The sequence below is a fragment of the Pipistrellus kuhlii genome, unplaced genomic scaffold (genome assembly GCF_014108245.1).
Source record: "Pipistrellus kuhlii isolate mPipKuh1 unplaced genomic scaffold, mPipKuh1.p scaffold_m20_p_1, whole genome shotgun sequence".
In the NCBI taxonomy this organism is placed as follows: domain Eukaryota; kingdom Metazoa; phylum Chordata; class Mammalia; order Chiroptera; family Vespertilionidae; genus Pipistrellus; species Pipistrellus kuhlii.
The window spans coordinates 35,951,038-35,969,188 of NW_023425404.1; the positions used below are offsets into that span (position 1 = coordinate 35,951,038).

General features: G+C 43.1%; 2 protein-coding genes across 5 annotated transcripts in view; one reads left to right on the plus strand and one right to left on the minus strand.

Moving 5' to 3' along the window:
* TLN2 (talin 2) overlaps nucleotides 1-18,151 on the minus strand; it is a 401,618-nt gene that overhangs the window by 353,459 nt on the left and 30,008 nt on the right. The gene's annotated exons all lie outside the window — the stretch shown is intronic.
* LOC123652495 overlaps nucleotides 13,615-18,151 on the plus strand; it is a 36,298-nt gene continuing 31,761 nt past the window's right edge. Inside the window, exon 1 of the mRNA XM_045582818.1 lies at nucleotides 13,615-13,702. Within this exon, the coding sequence (XP_045438774.1) occupies nucleotides 13,615-13,702 (88 nt within the window). The remainder of the gene's footprint in view (nucleotides 13,703-18,151) is intronic.

Here is an 18,151-nt window from a genome sequence, read left to right on the forward strand (position 1 = left end):
CAATAAGCACTGCAAGAGCCCCGAGGTCAGGTGACAACCAACTCCTTAATGTTTAAGAGGATGGAACATTGCAGTGGCCAGTTTGGCTCAGTGGATAAAAGCACTGGCCTATGAACAGAAGGGTCCAATGTTCTATTCCAGTCAAGGGCACATGCCTGGGTTGCAACTCAATCCCCAGTAGGGGCGTGCAGGAGGCAGCCAATCAATGATTCTCTATGATCATTGATGTTTCTATCTCTCTCTCCCTCTCTCTTTCTCTCTAAAATTTGTTGTTTCTCTCATAAACAACAAATACAGTTACAAAATATACATATATATTGTAACTGTATTTGTTGTTTATGCTGAAAGGAAGTAGGCTGAGTCAATGATTTGACTCATGGACATAAGACAAGGGGGGAATGAGAGGGCAGGGCGAGGCGAGGATGAGTTCCTGACTCCACTGTGGGGCAGGGCGGAGTTATCCTCCATTTTGTAACTGGACCCAGCCCAATCAGGGTCAGCCAAAGCAGTGACAATCACAACCGGAGTAAAACCCCATGGCTTAGCGAAATTCGCTCTCTCTTCCGCCATGCTGCCGGCGTGAGTGGGACAGAGCCCATGCTAGCATGGAAGAGGCTCTTTTGTTTATTGCATCGGACTTGGCTCCCTGGTGGTCCTTGGGGATCATGAAGTCTGGGCTTAACAGTACTTTGCCTTATGACAATTTGTGTTAATAAAAAGCAAGGGGTCCTGAGACAAGAAGAACTTGGTTCCTACAACTAAGCTCCTCTGGCTCCCCAAAATGCAATCCAAAAAAAAAAAAAAAGAAAGAAAGAAAGAAAAAGAATGGAACATGTGCCCAGCCAGCATGCTCAGTGGTTAAGTGTCTACCTGTGAACCAAGAGGTTATGATTTGATTCCCAGTCAAGGCACATGCCCAGGTTGCCAGTTCTGTCCCCACTGGGGTATGCAGGAGCCAGCTGATCAATGATTCTCTCTCATCATTGACTTTTCTATCTCCCTCTCCATTCCTCTCAGAAATTAATAATATATGTGTATATAAAATAATAATAAAATCAAAGTATGGAGCATGTGTAGAGCAAAACTCTAGCATATAAAGATGTGCTTCCTTCCATCTACAGAGGGAAATAATGCTGAAGATGACCTGGGTGTAAAGCAGTCTGTCTGTAACTTATAACAAGACACATTTCCATACAATGAAGTAGAATAACCTTCATTTAAATATCGTTCTAAATGCACAAAAAGCTAGGTGATGGACTGGCTGCTCCCCAAGCCCTCTGTTTTCCATGAAATGACCATTACTGGATTAGGTCATTTTGTTGACTATTTCTAGAGCAGCAAACAATGGCTTCCTGCCAGATATCCTGGAAGTTTGATTTTCTGATGAAAGCTGCCTTGTAATGGTTCCCAATGCTTTTTTGGCTCTGAGCTCATCCCACTACACATCCTCTCTAATGCCTGCCTTCCCCAGGAGCTGTGGGAGGCCCAGGCAGCTCCCACCAGAGGGTGGATGGGAAAGGGGATGGACCACAAATGCCCAGTGCTCCGCCTACACCCAGTACATCAATTAGTTACACTACCAGTTACAGCATAAATGATTCATAGCTGTGTTAATCAATACATTTGTGCAGACACTGCTATTAACTCTGATCATTTCCAGGGGAAAATATAGCTCCGGATAGAGAGGTCACTGCGCCAAGTTGGTGGGCACAAACACATAAATTCTGGCACTTTCTGAAAATATGTGGTTAGACCAAGTAAAGAAGAGCAACAGTGACCCTTGCCCAAATATACCTGTGCCAGACACCTAGGGGCAGGATGAAAGAGCACCTTTCTTTATAACTAATGTTCCAGGCCACAAATGGCAAATAAGTAGCATGGTGGCCGTCATCTCATTTTCTGTGTGGTGTGGCAGATATGATTAATCCATACCACACTCTTAACCAGAGAGGCTGATTTGGCCTCATGACTTATCTCAATGCTGTCCTCTCAGAAGCAACTCTAACCACCAGGAGGTAAAACTGAAGAGGAAATCCATTGTGTGTCTGCTTAACTCCTAATGCTACAGTTAAGAAATGGAGTCATCAGAAAGAATTCCTAGATGTCACAGGCTATGCACAGCATGGAAGATGTTCTCTTAAGAAGTCTCAGTATTTTTCCTAAAGCAGTTTATAATCAATAACCAATAAGAGATGAAACAGAACCATGCAAATAACAAAAACCCAAAGTGATAAAATGCCATTGAACCAATGTGTTGGGAATTCTATTGAAATGTTAGAGGATGCACATGGAAGACATCCTAGAATCAAAGAGTCATGGAACAAATGACCAAATCTGCAACAGAGCCCAGGTCACCCTCCCCAAACATCTGCTCCTCTGAGCCCCCTCGATCCTCCTCTCAGGCTTATTCCAGTGTATTATGGCTTTTTGCTGGTTTCTCAAACCCAACACGCCACTTCCTACCCCATAGACTTTCCCAGGCAACTTCCTTGACATGGAAGATCTCTGGTCCCTCTTCACTGACACCCTGCCATGCACTCCCTAAAGTCTTGATAACTCCCATTCAGCAAGTATGTTTTCATTCAGATGCATTCTCTCAAGCAAGCCTTCCCTGATCACCCTCATGACCTCCCCCACTCCAAATTAGGGTAGGACTCCCGGTCCTCTGTCATAGCCCTCATCCCATTTTCAATCCCATATACTGCTATGCCTTCAATGAGCTCTGTGAGGACAGGGCACATGTCCCTGTGTTCACCACTGCACTCCCAATCCATGGCACAGTGCCTGGAAGCTGTAGAGAACACTGAATCAACGAGTTGATAATTCAGTAGATGAATGAATAAATGACAAGGCAGACAACTTAATTAGAACAGAAGGTCAAACAGGAGTTTAGTATATTTGTGATACACAGAGTGATGGGAAGTCAGGAAACAGATGTGTCTGTGACATAAGTTTGAAACAATTAGGCACAAACAACATCCTAATGGGCCCTGGCCAGGTAGCTCAGTTGGACAGAGCATCAACCCAATGCACCAAGGTTGTGGTCAAGGCACATACAAGAATCAACTGATGAATGCGTAAATAAATGGAACAACAAACTGATGGTCCACCCCTCCTCTCCTCTTACAAAAAATAAACCAATAAATAAAACACATCCTAATAGAGTAGAGAAGGCAAACAAAAACAGTACCGTAGAACATGATACAAAATCCAAGTCATATAAGAAAAGGAAAACTAATAAATTTGACTACATATAAAAATTAAGTTTTGGGCAAGAAAAAAAGCAAACAAAGTCAAATGGGGAAAAGCATTTGCAGCATGTAACAATGCTAACTTTCATAATGTATAAAAGTAAATACAAATTAATATAAAAGTCCAACAAAATTGGAAAATAGGCAGAGAACACAAAGACAATTAACAAAAATGCAAATGACGTAGCATATGAAAATATGCTCAAATTCATACACAATAAAATAAGTGCCATGAGATATAATTTTTATCTAGAGGTTCAGCAAATTATCAAAAATTTAAATACAGAGAAACAGGTACTCTCATACAATGCTGTTTAGACAGTTAAAATGTATCTAATGGGGGTGGGGTCTATGGGGGGATAAGGTCACATATGTAATACCTTAATAAAGAAAATAAATTAATTAAAAATAAATTACTCATAAAAAATAAAATAAAATGTATATAGTTTCCTTGAAGAACAGTTTGGCAATTATCAAAATAAAAATGAACTTACTCTCCAAATCAGCCTTTTCAGTTCTAGAAATTTATCTCAAGATGTACTCATGCTTGTTTACAAATGTATGTGTGTGCATCAAAAGCAGTGTGTAAAAGAGCAAAAGACTAAAAATGTCATGTATTCAATCAATAGAAAGCCAGTTAAGAGAGCTAATGAGCTATTGTACTGCTACTTAAAAAGAATGAGGCGGGAAAAAAAGCAACAGAATATACATCCTTCTCAAGTATACTTGGAACATTCTCAAATATAGACCACATGTTAGGACACAAAATAAGTCTTAATAAATTCATGAAGACTGAAATCACACCAAGCATCCTCTCAAATCAAAATGGCATAAAACTAGGAATCAACTACAATAAAAATAAAAATAAAACTCTCAAAAATACTCAAACACATGGAGGCTAAATAGCATGTTATTAAACAAAAAAGGATAATCAAAAAGATCAAGAAAGAAATCAAAAATTACTTGGAATTAAATGAAAATGAACACACAGTGACCCAAAATCTCTTGGACACAGTGAAAACAGTCCTGAGAGGGAAGTTCATAGCAGTAACAGGCCTTGTTTTTCTCAAGAAACAAGAAAAATCTCAAATAAACAATTTAACACCTAAAAGAATTAGAAAGAAAACAACTAGAAAAGTCCCAAGTAAGGAGAAGGAAGGGAATAAAAAGATCAGAGTGGAAATAAATGACAAAGTCTAAAAATAAAATACAAAAGATCAATGAAACCAAAAGCTAGTTCTTTGAAAAGGTAAGCAAGAATGATGAACCTTCAGCCAGACTCAACAAGAAACAAAGTGAAATCAGAAATGAAAGAGGTGAAGTAACAACTGACATCACAGAAATACAAAGGATTGTAAGAAAATACAATGGACAACTATATGCCAACAAATTGGACAACGTGGGAAAAACAGACAAATTCCTACATACAACCTTCCAAAGCTGAATAAGGAAGAATCAGAAAACCTGAATAGACTGATAACAACTAATGAAATTGAAGCAGTAATCAAAACATCCCAACAAACAAAAGGCCTGGACCAGATGGCTTCATAAGTGAATTTTACCAAACCTTCAAAGAACACGTATCATTCTCTAACTATTCCAAAAAAATTTAAGAAGAGGGATGACTTCCAAACTTTTTTTTAGGAAGCCAACATTATCCTAATCCCCAAACCAGATAAAGACGCTACAAAAAAGTAAAAGTATAGACCAATATTCCTGATGAAAACGGATGCTAAAATCCTCAATAAAATACTAGCAAGCTGGACCCAGCAATACATAAAAAATATCATAGTGGGGTTTACTCCAGGGATGCAAGGCTGGTACAGTATCTGCAAATCAATAAATGTGATACATCACTTGAACAAAGTGAAAGGTAAAATCATATGATCATATCAATAGATTCAGAAATAACATTCAATAAAATCCAACACCCATTTATAATTTTATTTTTTAATATATTTTATTAATTTTTTTACAGAGAGGAAGGGAGGGGGATAGAGAGCTAGATACATCAATGAGAGAAAAACATCGACCAGCTGCCTTCTGCACACCAGTGGGATGTGCCCACAACCAATGTACATGCCCCCGACTGGAATCGAACCTGGGACCCTTCAGTCCGCAGATCGATGCTCTATCCACTGAGCAAAACCGGTCTTGGCTATTTATAATTTTAAAAAAATGAACACTCTCAGCAAGGTTGGAATACAAGAATCATACCTTAATATAATAAAGTCCATATATGAAAAACTTACAGCCAATATCATACTCAATGGGCAAACATTAAACACATTTCACTTAAGATCAGGAACAAGACAGGGATTTCCTCTTTTACCATTTTTATTCAAAATAGTACCAGAAATCCTACCCATAGTGATCAGACAAGAAGAAATAAAAGGCATCCAAATTGGAAAGAAGAAAGTAAAACTCATTATTTTCAAATGACATGATATTGTGGATAGAAAACCCTAAACACTACACACACACACACACACACACACACACACAAAAAAAAACAAAAAAACTACCAAATCTTACAAATGAATTCATCAAAGTAGCAGGATACACAATTAATATCCAGGAATGATGGCATTTTTATACACCAATAACAAACTCTCAGAAAGAGAAACGAATCCCATTTTCTATTGCAACGAAAACAAAATAAGTTACTAGGAATAAATTTAACCAAGGAGGTAAAAGACATGAACTCAGAAAACTATAGGACACTGAAGGAAGATAGAGAAGGAGATGCAAACAAGTGAAAGCATATACCTTATTCATGCACTGAAAGAATTAACATCATTAAAATGTCCATACTACCAAAGCAATCTATAGTTTCAACACAATTTCTATTAAAATACCCATTGGCATATTTCACAGATCTAGGATAAATATTCCAAAAATTTATATGGAGCCAAAAAAGATCCCAAATAGACTCAGCAATCTTGAAAAAGGAGAATAATGTTGGAGGGGTCACAATATCACATATCAAACTATACAACAAAGTCACTGTAATCAAAACAGCCTGGTACTAGCATAAGAACCAGCATATAGATCAATGGAACAGAATAAAGAGCACAGAAATCAACCCATGTCTTTATATTCAATTGATACATGAAAAAGGAGGCAAGAGCAGAAATACAAAGGATTGTAAGGAAATACTATGCACTACTATCTAGTGATCCCACTTCTGGATATATATCCTAAGAATCCTGAAATACCAGTCAGAAAAAATATATGCACCCATATGTTCACAGCAGCATCATTTACAATAGCCAAAATCTGGAAACACCCAAAGTGCCCATCAGTAGATGAGTGGATAAAAAAGCTGTGGTACACTTATACAATGGAATACTATGCGGCTTTAAAAATAAAGTAATTCTTATCTTTGCAATAGCATAGATGGACCTGTAGATTATAATGTGAGGTGAAATAACCAAGTCAGAGAAAGACAAATAACACACACACACACACACACACACACACACACACACATGAATTTATATTGGTTAGTAAATATATATGCTTTTGGGTAAGTACTTTTACTTAAAATATATGGTTATTCTTTTTTCTTTCAAAAAATACTTTTTTTTTTTTAATTTCAGAGAGGAAGGAAGAGGAAAAGAGAGAGAGAATCGTTGATTAGCTGCCTCCTGCACACCCCAGGCTGGGGATCGGTCTTACAACACAGGCATGTGCCCAGACCAGGAATTGGACCTTCACCTCCTGGTTCACAGGTCGTCACTCAACCACTGAGCCATGCCTGTTGGGCTGTAGTTATCCTTTAATTAAACAACTTTAAGAGCTCAAAATAGAACATTAATTTTTATTTTTAAAAAATATTGTTTATTATTTTTAAAGAAGAAAAAGTAAACAACCTATTCTATGAGTAGACCCACAACAAGCAGGTATTGCATTCAGTCTATATTCAAGGACTTAAACATAACTTTCAAATACCTGAAATTTGCTATTGATAATAGTAAGACTGCACGTAGAGGCTGCACCCGGAGTTCTGCGTGGGCGACAGTGTTGGGAATCTGTCCTCTGGTTCTGCGCAGGCCCTATCAAGTCTGAAAACTTTGAGGGAAGTGGTCCGCCTGGAGCTCAGGAAACGATCAGTCTAGACTAGGGGTGTCGAACTCAATGAGAGAAGGGGCCAAAATCTAAAATCCAGCCTAAATCGCGGGCCGAATGGTTTACTGAACAGTCATAAACTGTCATTGTGATGGAAACGCAGCGGAGTGCAGTGATGACAGCGCAGTGCGGGCCACATTGCAAGGCCTGGCGGGATGGATTTGGCCCGCGGGCCTTGTGTTTGACACATGTGGTCTAGAGCAGCGTTTTTCAACCGCTGTTCCGCGGCACACTAGTGTACTGTGAGATGTTGCCTGGTGTGCCGTAGGTGCAGACAAGACAAGAATTTTATAATTTTTCACTATTTTGTTTACTTAATATTTCATAATAAAGTAATTATAAAATACTTTCTTTGTGTTTGATTCCTATTCAAGAGAATTACTTTATATATAGTCAATATAGGCACAGAGTTAAATTTTTTAACATTTTCTAATGGTGGTGTGCCTCGTGATTTTTTTCATGAAACAAGTGTGCTTTTGCCCAAAAAAGGTTGAAAAACACTGGTCTAGAGAGTTACCACAACCTTGGAGCTGATGTTCTAAAGATGTAAGGAGGAGTTACAAAGCCAAAAGCCTCTGGCTTATGTATTGGGTTATCCCCCAAGTGGCTGGGCCAAGAGCTACAGGTGACAGGCTTTGCATGAGCTGCCCAGGCCAGAGCCCTGTCAGGGCTGCAGTCTCTCTCAGAGGCCACGGCTTCACCTTGAAGTTGACCACAGGAGAACCAGGTGCAGATACAGTTGTTCGCCCCAGGAGTACACCTCTCCCCACGTCTGCCCCTCCTCTATATGGGGCCTGCTTCCCAATGCCTCTTTCAACATACCTATCTGGAAATAGAAACCAAGTGACATAAGCTGTGGGCTATTTCAGAAATTATGTCAAACACATTTGGACGAGAACTCCCAAACGCCTGCCTGGCAAGGGCCTCTCCTTGGCACTGAGGAAAATAGACACAGACACTTCCCTCTCCCCTGCCAGTTGTGTGAGGGATTTCTGCAGTCAGCACATTTCCCAAGCAGCACAAGAATTGGGTAAATACACGTTCTAGTGAACAAACCAAAAGAACTTAGATTAGTCGTGGCCAAGAAGAGTTTCAAATAAAAGTATTTAAATGAGCTAAACAGAGAAGCTCATTAAAAACCCTCCTGCAATTTCTTGGGCACTAAGAACCAAAACTTCAAAACATTTAAAAGTAAAACACAGAACATATATTAGCATGACTCTGCATGTTCTCTCATGTGTATATGGTACCTTATGTACTTCCAGCCCAACATAGGGGTGGCTGGATATTGGTGTATAGTACACAGGTGCCCAATAAGTGGTGGATAACTAAGTAAAAAACCTGTCTTTCCAAAGTGCAAGTTTTCCAGAAATATGAGACAAAAAAATATAAATATCTCCCAACCTGTGCTCATACGGGTTGGTAAAATTATGAAATTCACTCACAGATTCACAGAGCAGACCCTAGTTTTCCACAGCTCAGAAACACTGCTTTGGAGACTCTTAGAAGCTTCTAACTCCGTGTGACAGTGGAGAAAATAAATGGCAATATTGTTTTCTCTTCAATTTAAGAATGATTTTTGCATAGTGCTGATTGTACTTCTTTCCCAGAGATTCCCTTATAAAAAAATCTAATAAAGACACTGTTAACATTTTTCTACGTTTTATTAGCCGCAAACAGACACTGAACATAGCCTGGCTGCCACAACAGCGGGGTGAGGCCTGCTAAGACTCTGAATCTCAAGTGAACTTGTTACCTGCATATCGGGGGGCTAACAGAGCAATGCACCCCTTCCTGAGGCTGCTCCCCAGGTGTCCTGCCTGCCCACAGCAAGGGGCAGGCCTGAGGCCTGGCTGCGTTCACCTTCTGTGCACTCCCATCCTTGACATTTTGTTCAGTAGAGATCAAATCCCCAACACATTAACGCCAAAGCCGCAAGAGGCAGAAAACTGGATATGCTCAAGTTTCAGCTCTTCCATTTCTAGAAATTTCTCATTTGCTTCCATTTACTTAAGGACCAACTACTGCAATTTTTCCTTTCTCCCCTCAAAACATTTTTCCAAACAGAGAAAGCTACACGAATCCGTATTTGCTGAGCTCTTATGATCTCCTCAGCATCCAAACTTAAACCAAACTCAAACAAGCCACTTGCCAATGTTTGGTTTCAAAATTGCCGAATCTGGGCCTCCATGTGGCCCTTGTGGGCACAAACCTGGAGAAACCAAACACAAACAGTGTAGTCTCAGTTGTAGTTACTGGACCTCGGAGGGTGTCCTGGAGATAGAGAATATTTCAATTGCCTAATTATGTAATCATCTAGCTTCATGTTTAATATGTCGTCAGTGTGTTGTCAAATTATATCCATAATTACGCACATGAGTGTTGGTCTTAATTGGGTGTTTACCCCTAGGGCTGGGCTCTTCTGACTTCAGACTCAAAAACCTCATGCTATTGAACTAGGTCTTTTTTAAATGTTCACTTTTAATGTATACACACACACACACACACACACACACACACACATCCTTCCTCCAAGGGAGAACGCTGCATACATACTGCCACATGTACCCCCAAGCCCGTGACTGGGTAGGCACAGTCCTCAGCTCAAACCCACAGGGCCCTGCAGAGAGAGGTCTACCTGCTGAAGGAGTTGGAGCTCCAAAGGCAGCTCAAGGTCATTATTTCTCAAGAATCCAGATTGAGGTATCCAAATCTCTCAGCTCCTCCCTTGTCTTGGTAACCCAAATTACCACCATCATCTTGAGAACAGTTTAAAAAACAAAACAAAAACAAAAACAAAAACAAAAAACAAGCAAAAAGCTTTCCCCCTTCTTCACCACCTCGCCCATCTCCTCCAGAAAGCCTTTAAGACTTCCAGGCCAAAGTGACCTATCTCCCCAATGGCTAAAACCAATAACTCAGTACCTGTCCCAAGCCATTTACTCGGAATTATTCATGTTCCTACATTACCTTGACATCGTTCCCTCTATCTAATGATCTCTTTGTTTTGTTCTGAGTATTGAGCCAGGTTTTAGTCTTTGTTCTTTCATGGTCCACATGGGTTTAAATACAATGGGAGGTACTAGTAAGATGATCAATAAATACTTATTAGTTCAGCTGATGGAGCCTCAAATAGCTGGGACGGGTTCTCTCCAGTACACATGCGAACTCTTGTAGAAGAGTGCCCAAATCTGTGAATGCAAATCATTTACTCACACAAGTTCTAAACTTCCCAAAAGATGGCTACCCCCAAGTAATAAAGATTAAGTGCCATTTAGAAGACAAATGCCTAGGGAAAAAGATAAAAGCTGAAGTCCTTAAGTGGGGCTAACAGTCTCCAGGCAGGTAGAGCTCCAACAGGAAATAGCCACTGTAGAGTTTGTTTTGGGAGCTACTTTTTCTGTTTTAAGTTGAACCATGAACAATACAATAGAACAGATACATTATTTTCAAACTCACACCAATTTGCTTTCCACTTAAAGAAACAAAGTAGTTGTTTCACTTTCCAGACAATGGACTGTTTTCCAAAGTCAATTAAAGCTAATGGAGTTCTCCCCTCTCGAAATACCACCAATATACATTATTGGTTATGCTAGAAGTCTAACAAAAGTATTCAGGATGGGTTTCTAAGAGCTTGTACACGTCTTTGTATTCCCAAAAGCTCATACTCAACTAGAATAAATTAGCTTTTTAGAATATCACTAAATTAGAGGAATCATAAAATTAAAACCCATTTTCTCATCAGTTGGTACCAGATTTCAGGAAATCTCTACACTTATATTAATTATGCAAAGACCCTAACCAGTGATCTTAAGTGATTTGCTTGTAGGATGAAATAAGATACTTCTGATGGAAACATCAGACTTATTGGCCTGGCTTATCCTTGCCAAGAAAACAGAACAGATGCAAATACTCCAGCAGTTAGTTATGTTTGCTTCTAGAGTGTTTCTGGTATTGCTGTTGTTGGTGTGCCAGTGTTTAGGGATTCACAACTCCCAAGCTGTTTCCTTTCTCCATCTTCTCTGAAAATCACTAGTAATGAAATATACTGATCAGAGCGAACTATGAACCTGGCATGGCCAAAAAATTGAAAGGTAACTAAACCCTGAACAGTCCAGATAGGTCTAGAGCAGGTCGGGGTGGGGATGTGTGTAACAAAGCCAGGCTTGCCAGAAACCACAATGCAAGTCTGGAGATTACACATGTGCTTCTTGTCAACTTAAGACACTAGCTGTACAGCACCTAAAGGGAGGGGGTTCAGACATTTTCCCTAGCATGCAGTGAGTTCATCCTCCTGGCTTCCCAGCAGAGTCAGGCCAGATAACCCAGGGCAGTGGTCGGCAAACTCGTTACTCAACAGAGCCAAATATCAATAGTACAATGACTGAAATTTCTTTTGAGAGCCAAATGTTTTAACCTTAAACTTCTTCTAACGCCACTTCAAAATAGACTCGCCCAGGCCGTGGTATTTTGTGGAAGAGCCACACTCAAGGGGCCAAAGAGCCGCATGTGGCTCGCGAGTCGCGGTTTGCCGACCACTGACCCAGAGGAAGCAGACCATATAACGCCCACACACTCCTACCCTCCGTGTGCTGCTACCAGGCATCTTCACCTCCTCCCTAAAACATTGCCGTCACAGCCAGCCACGCGTGGGGTGCCTGGCCACCTGTCAGTACGGCAAGCTGCTCCAGGCCAGAGTTCAGACAGACTCACCCCTGGCAAGCTTTTAAGAAAAGGGTGGAATGTGTTGATAAAGAAAATGTGGTACATATACAAATGGAATAGTATTCAGCCGTGGAAGAAGGAACTCTTGCTATCTGTGACAATATGAATGGACCTTGAAGGCATGAGGCTAAGGGAAATCAGTCAGAAAAGACAAATACAGTAAACCCTCGATTTTTGCGCACCTCGATTTAACAAGATAAAATTTCCAGTCCGTTAAGTCATTTGTGAAAATTAACACCCTGTTCATTTTAAAATGCTTTTAACCAAGATTTGCTTATAATTAAATTTATAGGGGTTTTTTTTGGTTATAATTTGCTGTTATTTTTTTTAAATATATTTTATTGATTTTGTACAGAGAGGAAGGGAGAGAGATAGAGAGTTAGAATCATCTATGAGAGAGAGTCATCGATCAGCTGCCTCTTGCACACCCCCTACTGGGGATATGCCGGCAACCAAGGTACATGCCCTTGACCGGAATCGAACCCGGGACCTTCCAGTCCCCAAGCCAACGCTCTATCCATTGAGCCAAACCGGTTTCGGCTTGCTGTTATTTTTTAACAAATCTTAGCCAATAGGCCCTATACTGGAAAAAACACTGTAGTAATTCCGCCAACATAAATATTACATATCTACCACTATAGTCTACATATTTCAATGAGTCACCGTTCATAGACAGTGTCCAGCGAGCGATTAGCACGTGATCACACCACATTGCTCGCGGTAAGTGGTTCTGTGGATGTGTGCCGTGACTTTCCACAGCAGTTCTAACTCAGGTCAGCAGACGTTCCCATGTGCACTGAGTCATGCCCCAGCTGTGGGCATTTCTCTCCTCTCCGTGACTGGTGAATGCATGCATTTACTAGACCTATTCAGTATAAATTAAAAATTATAGTAATACACATAGAAAACTTTTCTGTGAAATTAAACTTTTCATACATACTTAATTTTAATTACACCAACATGTCTACATCAGTGAAGACAGGTAAACTAACTTGTCCATTTTTAACATATGCATTCGGAAACCTACTTTATTATATAACAAATTTTTGGCTTTAATGGACATCTCTTGCCCAAATTACCCCATTAGTCGAAGTTTTACTGTACCATGTGATCTCACTTATATGAGGAATCTAGAGATTCCACATATAAGTGGGAGAAATCAGAGATTCCACATATTAGTGAGAGAATCAGAGAGAAAACACATTCATAGATACAGAGAACAGAAGTAGGGGTTTGGAGTGAGCAAAAGGGGTGAAGGTAGTCAAAAGGGACAAACTTCCAGTTATAAAATAAGTCTGGGGATGTAATACACAGCATGGTGATTATAGTTAACCTGAACTGTATATGTGAAAGTTGCTGAGAGTGGATCTTAAAAGCTCTCCCAAGAAAAAAATTGTAACTCTGTGTGGTGATAGAGGTTAACTAGACTTATGGGGGTGATCACTTATGAGCCTCAGGGGTTCTTCCTTCTGAGAAGTAAGTTCATGGTACAGTGAGGGGACAATACATGTCAGTCATTCCACAAGAACTTGCTGACATCTTCCAAGCAATCGCTACAAAGCCTAGCCCTGGTAACGATCCTCGGGAGCTTCAAGGTAAGCAAAGGGAGTGTGGTTACCAAGGCAGGATCCAGGGAGCCTGCCCAAGGAAGACAACTAAAAGCCCCGAGATCTGACTGACCAGGCAGAGTGACAGGGAAAGGAAAGAGCCAGGGTGTGGGCTCAGAGGCAGGGTTTGGCACAGCAGGGACCTGGATCCCAAGGTCATTGTTCAGAGAGGAGGGATGTTTTGACCCAATCTGCAGGTCAAAGAGTCCTCTCTGACATTGGCAGTCCTCTCTGACAGTGGCCTGGGGAATGTAACAGGATAGCTGGGAGAGGCAGCAGGGTCTTTAAGGTGCAAAAAAGAGCCCCCAAAATATGGTGCAAAACTGTAATTTGGCCACACTGCAAACAAGGCTTTGTTTGTGAGTGTAGCATAAAGGTTCCCCTTTGAGAAGTTAGCATAAGCAGTGGCAAAGAAAAGCCACGCTCCCACAGCTCCAACACCAGGCATGCCATGACCTGATTCCAGGACGAGGAAGACAGGGAACACCTGGACAGACAGACCCGCATCTCATTCCAAGACTCCCCAGCCATGATGTCACCCCTGGAAGTCTAAGCCTCGCCTTTTACAGTCTCTCCAGAACAGGCTCTGGTCTCCGCTTAGAAAGTGAGCAGGGCTGGGTTCGTTCTCTGCTCTACCCCCAACTCCAGGACAGAAAAAGGACTAGACAATGTTCATCCAGTCGATGGTTCTCCACGGGGGTGACTCTGCCCCCCACGGGACATTTGGCAATGTCTGGAGACACTTCTGATTGTCCCAACTGGGGAGGAGGGTGCTTCTATAAGGTGACCAGACGTCCCGCTTTTGGTGGGACAGTCCCAATTTTTAACAATTTGTCCCGCGGCGTTTTAAAAAAGTCCCGATTTCTGGCAAATTGTTACAAAATCAGGAATGTCTGGTCACCTTATGCTACTAGCATCCAGTGAGTGGAGGCCACGGATGATGCTAAATATCCTACAATGCATAAGACAGCCTCTCTTCCCCCAAGAATTAACCGGCCCCAAAAGTTAGTTGTGCTGAGGCTGAGAAACCCTAGGTTAAGTCAGTAAATCAATGTAAGAACACTGGCAGCAGCTCTGGAATACCCGGCAGGCTGGGCCTGCCAAGGGAGGGAGGAGCGTGAGAATGCCAGCTGAGCTCACCCGCCTCCAACCTGGCAATGCAGAACATGACCAAGTTCTGCCCATCTCTTACCCTGCCTATGGCCCTCAGCTGCCTCTTCCTCCGCCTGTAAGTCCCGCCTGGGCGGCTGACCTCAAGTCCCTCAGGAAGTAGAGGATATCTCAGAATGGGGGCTACAGCAAGGCCAACACATAGAAGCTTAGCCAAGGAACATGAAAGCAAGGAACCCCATGTAAACAGAACTTTCTTATGCTGCCAAGCTATAAAGCTGACCAGGTCCCACAAATTAACCCCCATCTCCAGGAGACACACTATCCCAGGGGTCGGCAAATAGCAAACATGCGGCTCTTTGGCCCCTTGAGTGTTCTAATGCCACTTCTTCAAAATAGACTCTCCCAGGCTGAAAACTGACTTCTGCGCATGGGCCACGAAGTTTCGATCGCACTGTATGTGCACGCCCACACGTGGTATTTTGTGGAAGAGCCACACTCAAGGGACCAAAGAGCTGCACGTGACTCGCGAGCCGCGGTTTGCCAACCAATGCACTATCCCAGCCCAACACTTAAGACCCATAATTCCTTTCACCTGTGTACAAGAACAGCAAGATCTCAAGATCAACATGGGCAGAACTGCCACCATCACGGATAATATCCATGGAAGAACCCACGCCAGCAGCCTCAGGTCCTCCTGGACACCATGCTGCCTCAAACAGCCCTCTCAACCTGCCCCTCTCCCCTCTCTCCAGCCCTTCTGCCACCATGAACCCAGGTCCCCAACACTTTTCGCCCAAGTGTTAGCAACCAGCACCTCTGGGCACAGCTCTTCAAGCTTTTATGGTAAGCTGGGAACTCAGAGGAGGTGTCTGGGAGGCTTGTGAAAAATGCAGACTTAGTAGCAGGGGATGGGGAAGAATCTGCCGCCTTACCAGGCACACGGACGGGTAAACCGGACATGCCCAGGCCACACTGGGCCCTGCAGGCTTCGGATTCTCAGCCCCTGGGGAGCTGGCTCTGTGGTCAGTCTATGTCCCAGCACTGACCACAAGTCAGGGCCTCCAGGAAAAATGTTTGCCAAAGGGAAAAACAAACAAACCATGAGGCTACAGACCAACGGAAACCACAGGAGGAAGGCATGGCTGAGTGACCGGTTCCCAAGCGTTCCCCTTCCAGTGAGGCCAGCAAGGCGACCAGGAGCGAGTTGAGGCAAATGCCCACTTGTGAGGCTCCGTCCTCATCATCACAGAAAGAATTCACCAGCCAGTCCAGGCCGAGGTGTACCCAAGTCTGAAAGGCTCTTGTCCATGAACCTCTCCTCCTCCCATCCCAACCCCTGCCCATGGTGGGCGGAGCTCCCTCTTCCAGACCCTGCCCACCTCCCGCACTGTCAGAGCCGAGGCACTGAGGTCCGAGGCCCCTGGAGGGCAGCATCAGCTGGTTCCTCTGTCTCCCCAGGTGTGTGGCACAGGACCTCCTAGAGCTTGTTAAGATGGTAAGTGAAGTGGGGGAACATTCAGATTGTACCTTTCCCCTACTTGGAGCTATGATACAGACAGTGCCACACAGATCAAGCTTCTCGGACACCATGCCATAGGCTCCTCCAGGACCTTCACTGCTCAGGGCCCCAGGGCACATGCTTCTATGGAAAGGTAGCTGACGGGTCATGTTTCCATAGATGCCTCCATTCACTATAGAAAGGCAAGTCCCCATAGCCAGCTCCCCCATTCTCAACCAATAGAGAGGCAGAGAGGCCTCAGAGAGAAAATGAAGACTGCGAGCAGAAAGCTGGTGGTTCGTTTTCTTGTGTTTTGTTTTTTGTTTTTGTTTTTTGCCTCCCAACAGTTCTAACACAAGTCTAGGCTAAAGGCTCTCTACGAACAATGACTAATCTACTATGTGGGGCAATGAGTACATTCTCCTCAAAAACAATGATGGCCAGTTAATTGCAGCCAATCAACTATCACTAAAAGCAACAAGAGAAAAGCTACACACCCAGGGGGCCCTGAAAAAGAAAGGCAGGCAGGCAGGCAGGCTGAGATGCCCCTCTGGTGAGCCAGCACTTCCATGAGGTTTCATTAAACCAAAGAAAGACACAGCCTATGCAAAAGTTTTCGCACAACTTGCACATCACATTTTCGGGAGGAAACAAACACCAAAGCGGGCAGACTTACTCCCTGACCCACCGTATTAACAGGTTGAGACAACTGTGCGCTCGTCTCCCCTAGTCCTCTTGGGAACATGCCCTGAGAGACCCAACACTCTCTTATAAAAATCCACCCAGCCTCTGGGATGCTAAGAAGGGTTTGTCTTGCAACTGAATCCCACTGAAGTCCATGCCATTCACCCACACTGTAAAGGGAGGCCACGGGTCCCCGTGAGGGAAGGGGCCTTACCGGACTGCTCAGGAAACACACACCCCAGGCAGAGAGGCCAGAGCACACGGGAACTGGACGGGGATGTCAGCAGCACTCAGCCGGCCCCACAGGTACCTGGTTGCACGTGACAATCACCTGGGCATCTTTTCAGACAAATAGGGATGCCTGGGCTCCAGCTTTGGCAGTTCAGATTAAACTGATCTCAGGTGCGACCGGGCACCATGTGGGTAACAGCTCCCAGGTGGCCTAATGAGCAGTCAAAAATGAGACTCTCTAGTGGTCCATCCCCAAGAGAAAGCCAGCTATGCAGCTAGACCAAGTCAGCGATGTGGCTCGTCTACTGCCAGCACCAGCATCCACCCCTCCTACACCCTGCAGACTTCATGCGGGGAAGACAAAATGAAGTCTGTCTGAGGCCTTTACCACTCAGCCTCCCATCCATCTTTCCTTCCAACAGCCACTCACAATTCTAGGCTCCCCCAGAGAGGCCCAGCCCATGGCCACGAGTAGAGGTGTGGGGGCGCAGCAAATCATGACCTAAGTGAGCTCCCTCAAACATCCTCACACTACCATCTTTAGGCCGGAGAGAAACAGTCAGTGAGCACTTACTCTGTGCCAAGCCACGTGCTGAGTGCCCTATATGCATCATTTCCTGTAACTCCACCACAACCCCTGGCACTCAGAAGCAATGCAGACAAACCTTCCACAGGAATGAGACCATTACTGTTCTTACACCCGTTTACAGATTAGGAAAAGTGAGGCTAGGACAGTTAAGAATTTATCCAATGCCTCACAGCAAGCAGTGTCAGAACCAGGATTCAAATCCAGGTAGTGGGGCTCTAAGTCTGTGCTTCTAACCATTCTGCTACTCAGATAACATCTCGTTACCATGAACGTAAAGGCCGCTGTGGCCCAGAGATAATATTACCGAGTTGGATGTCTTAAA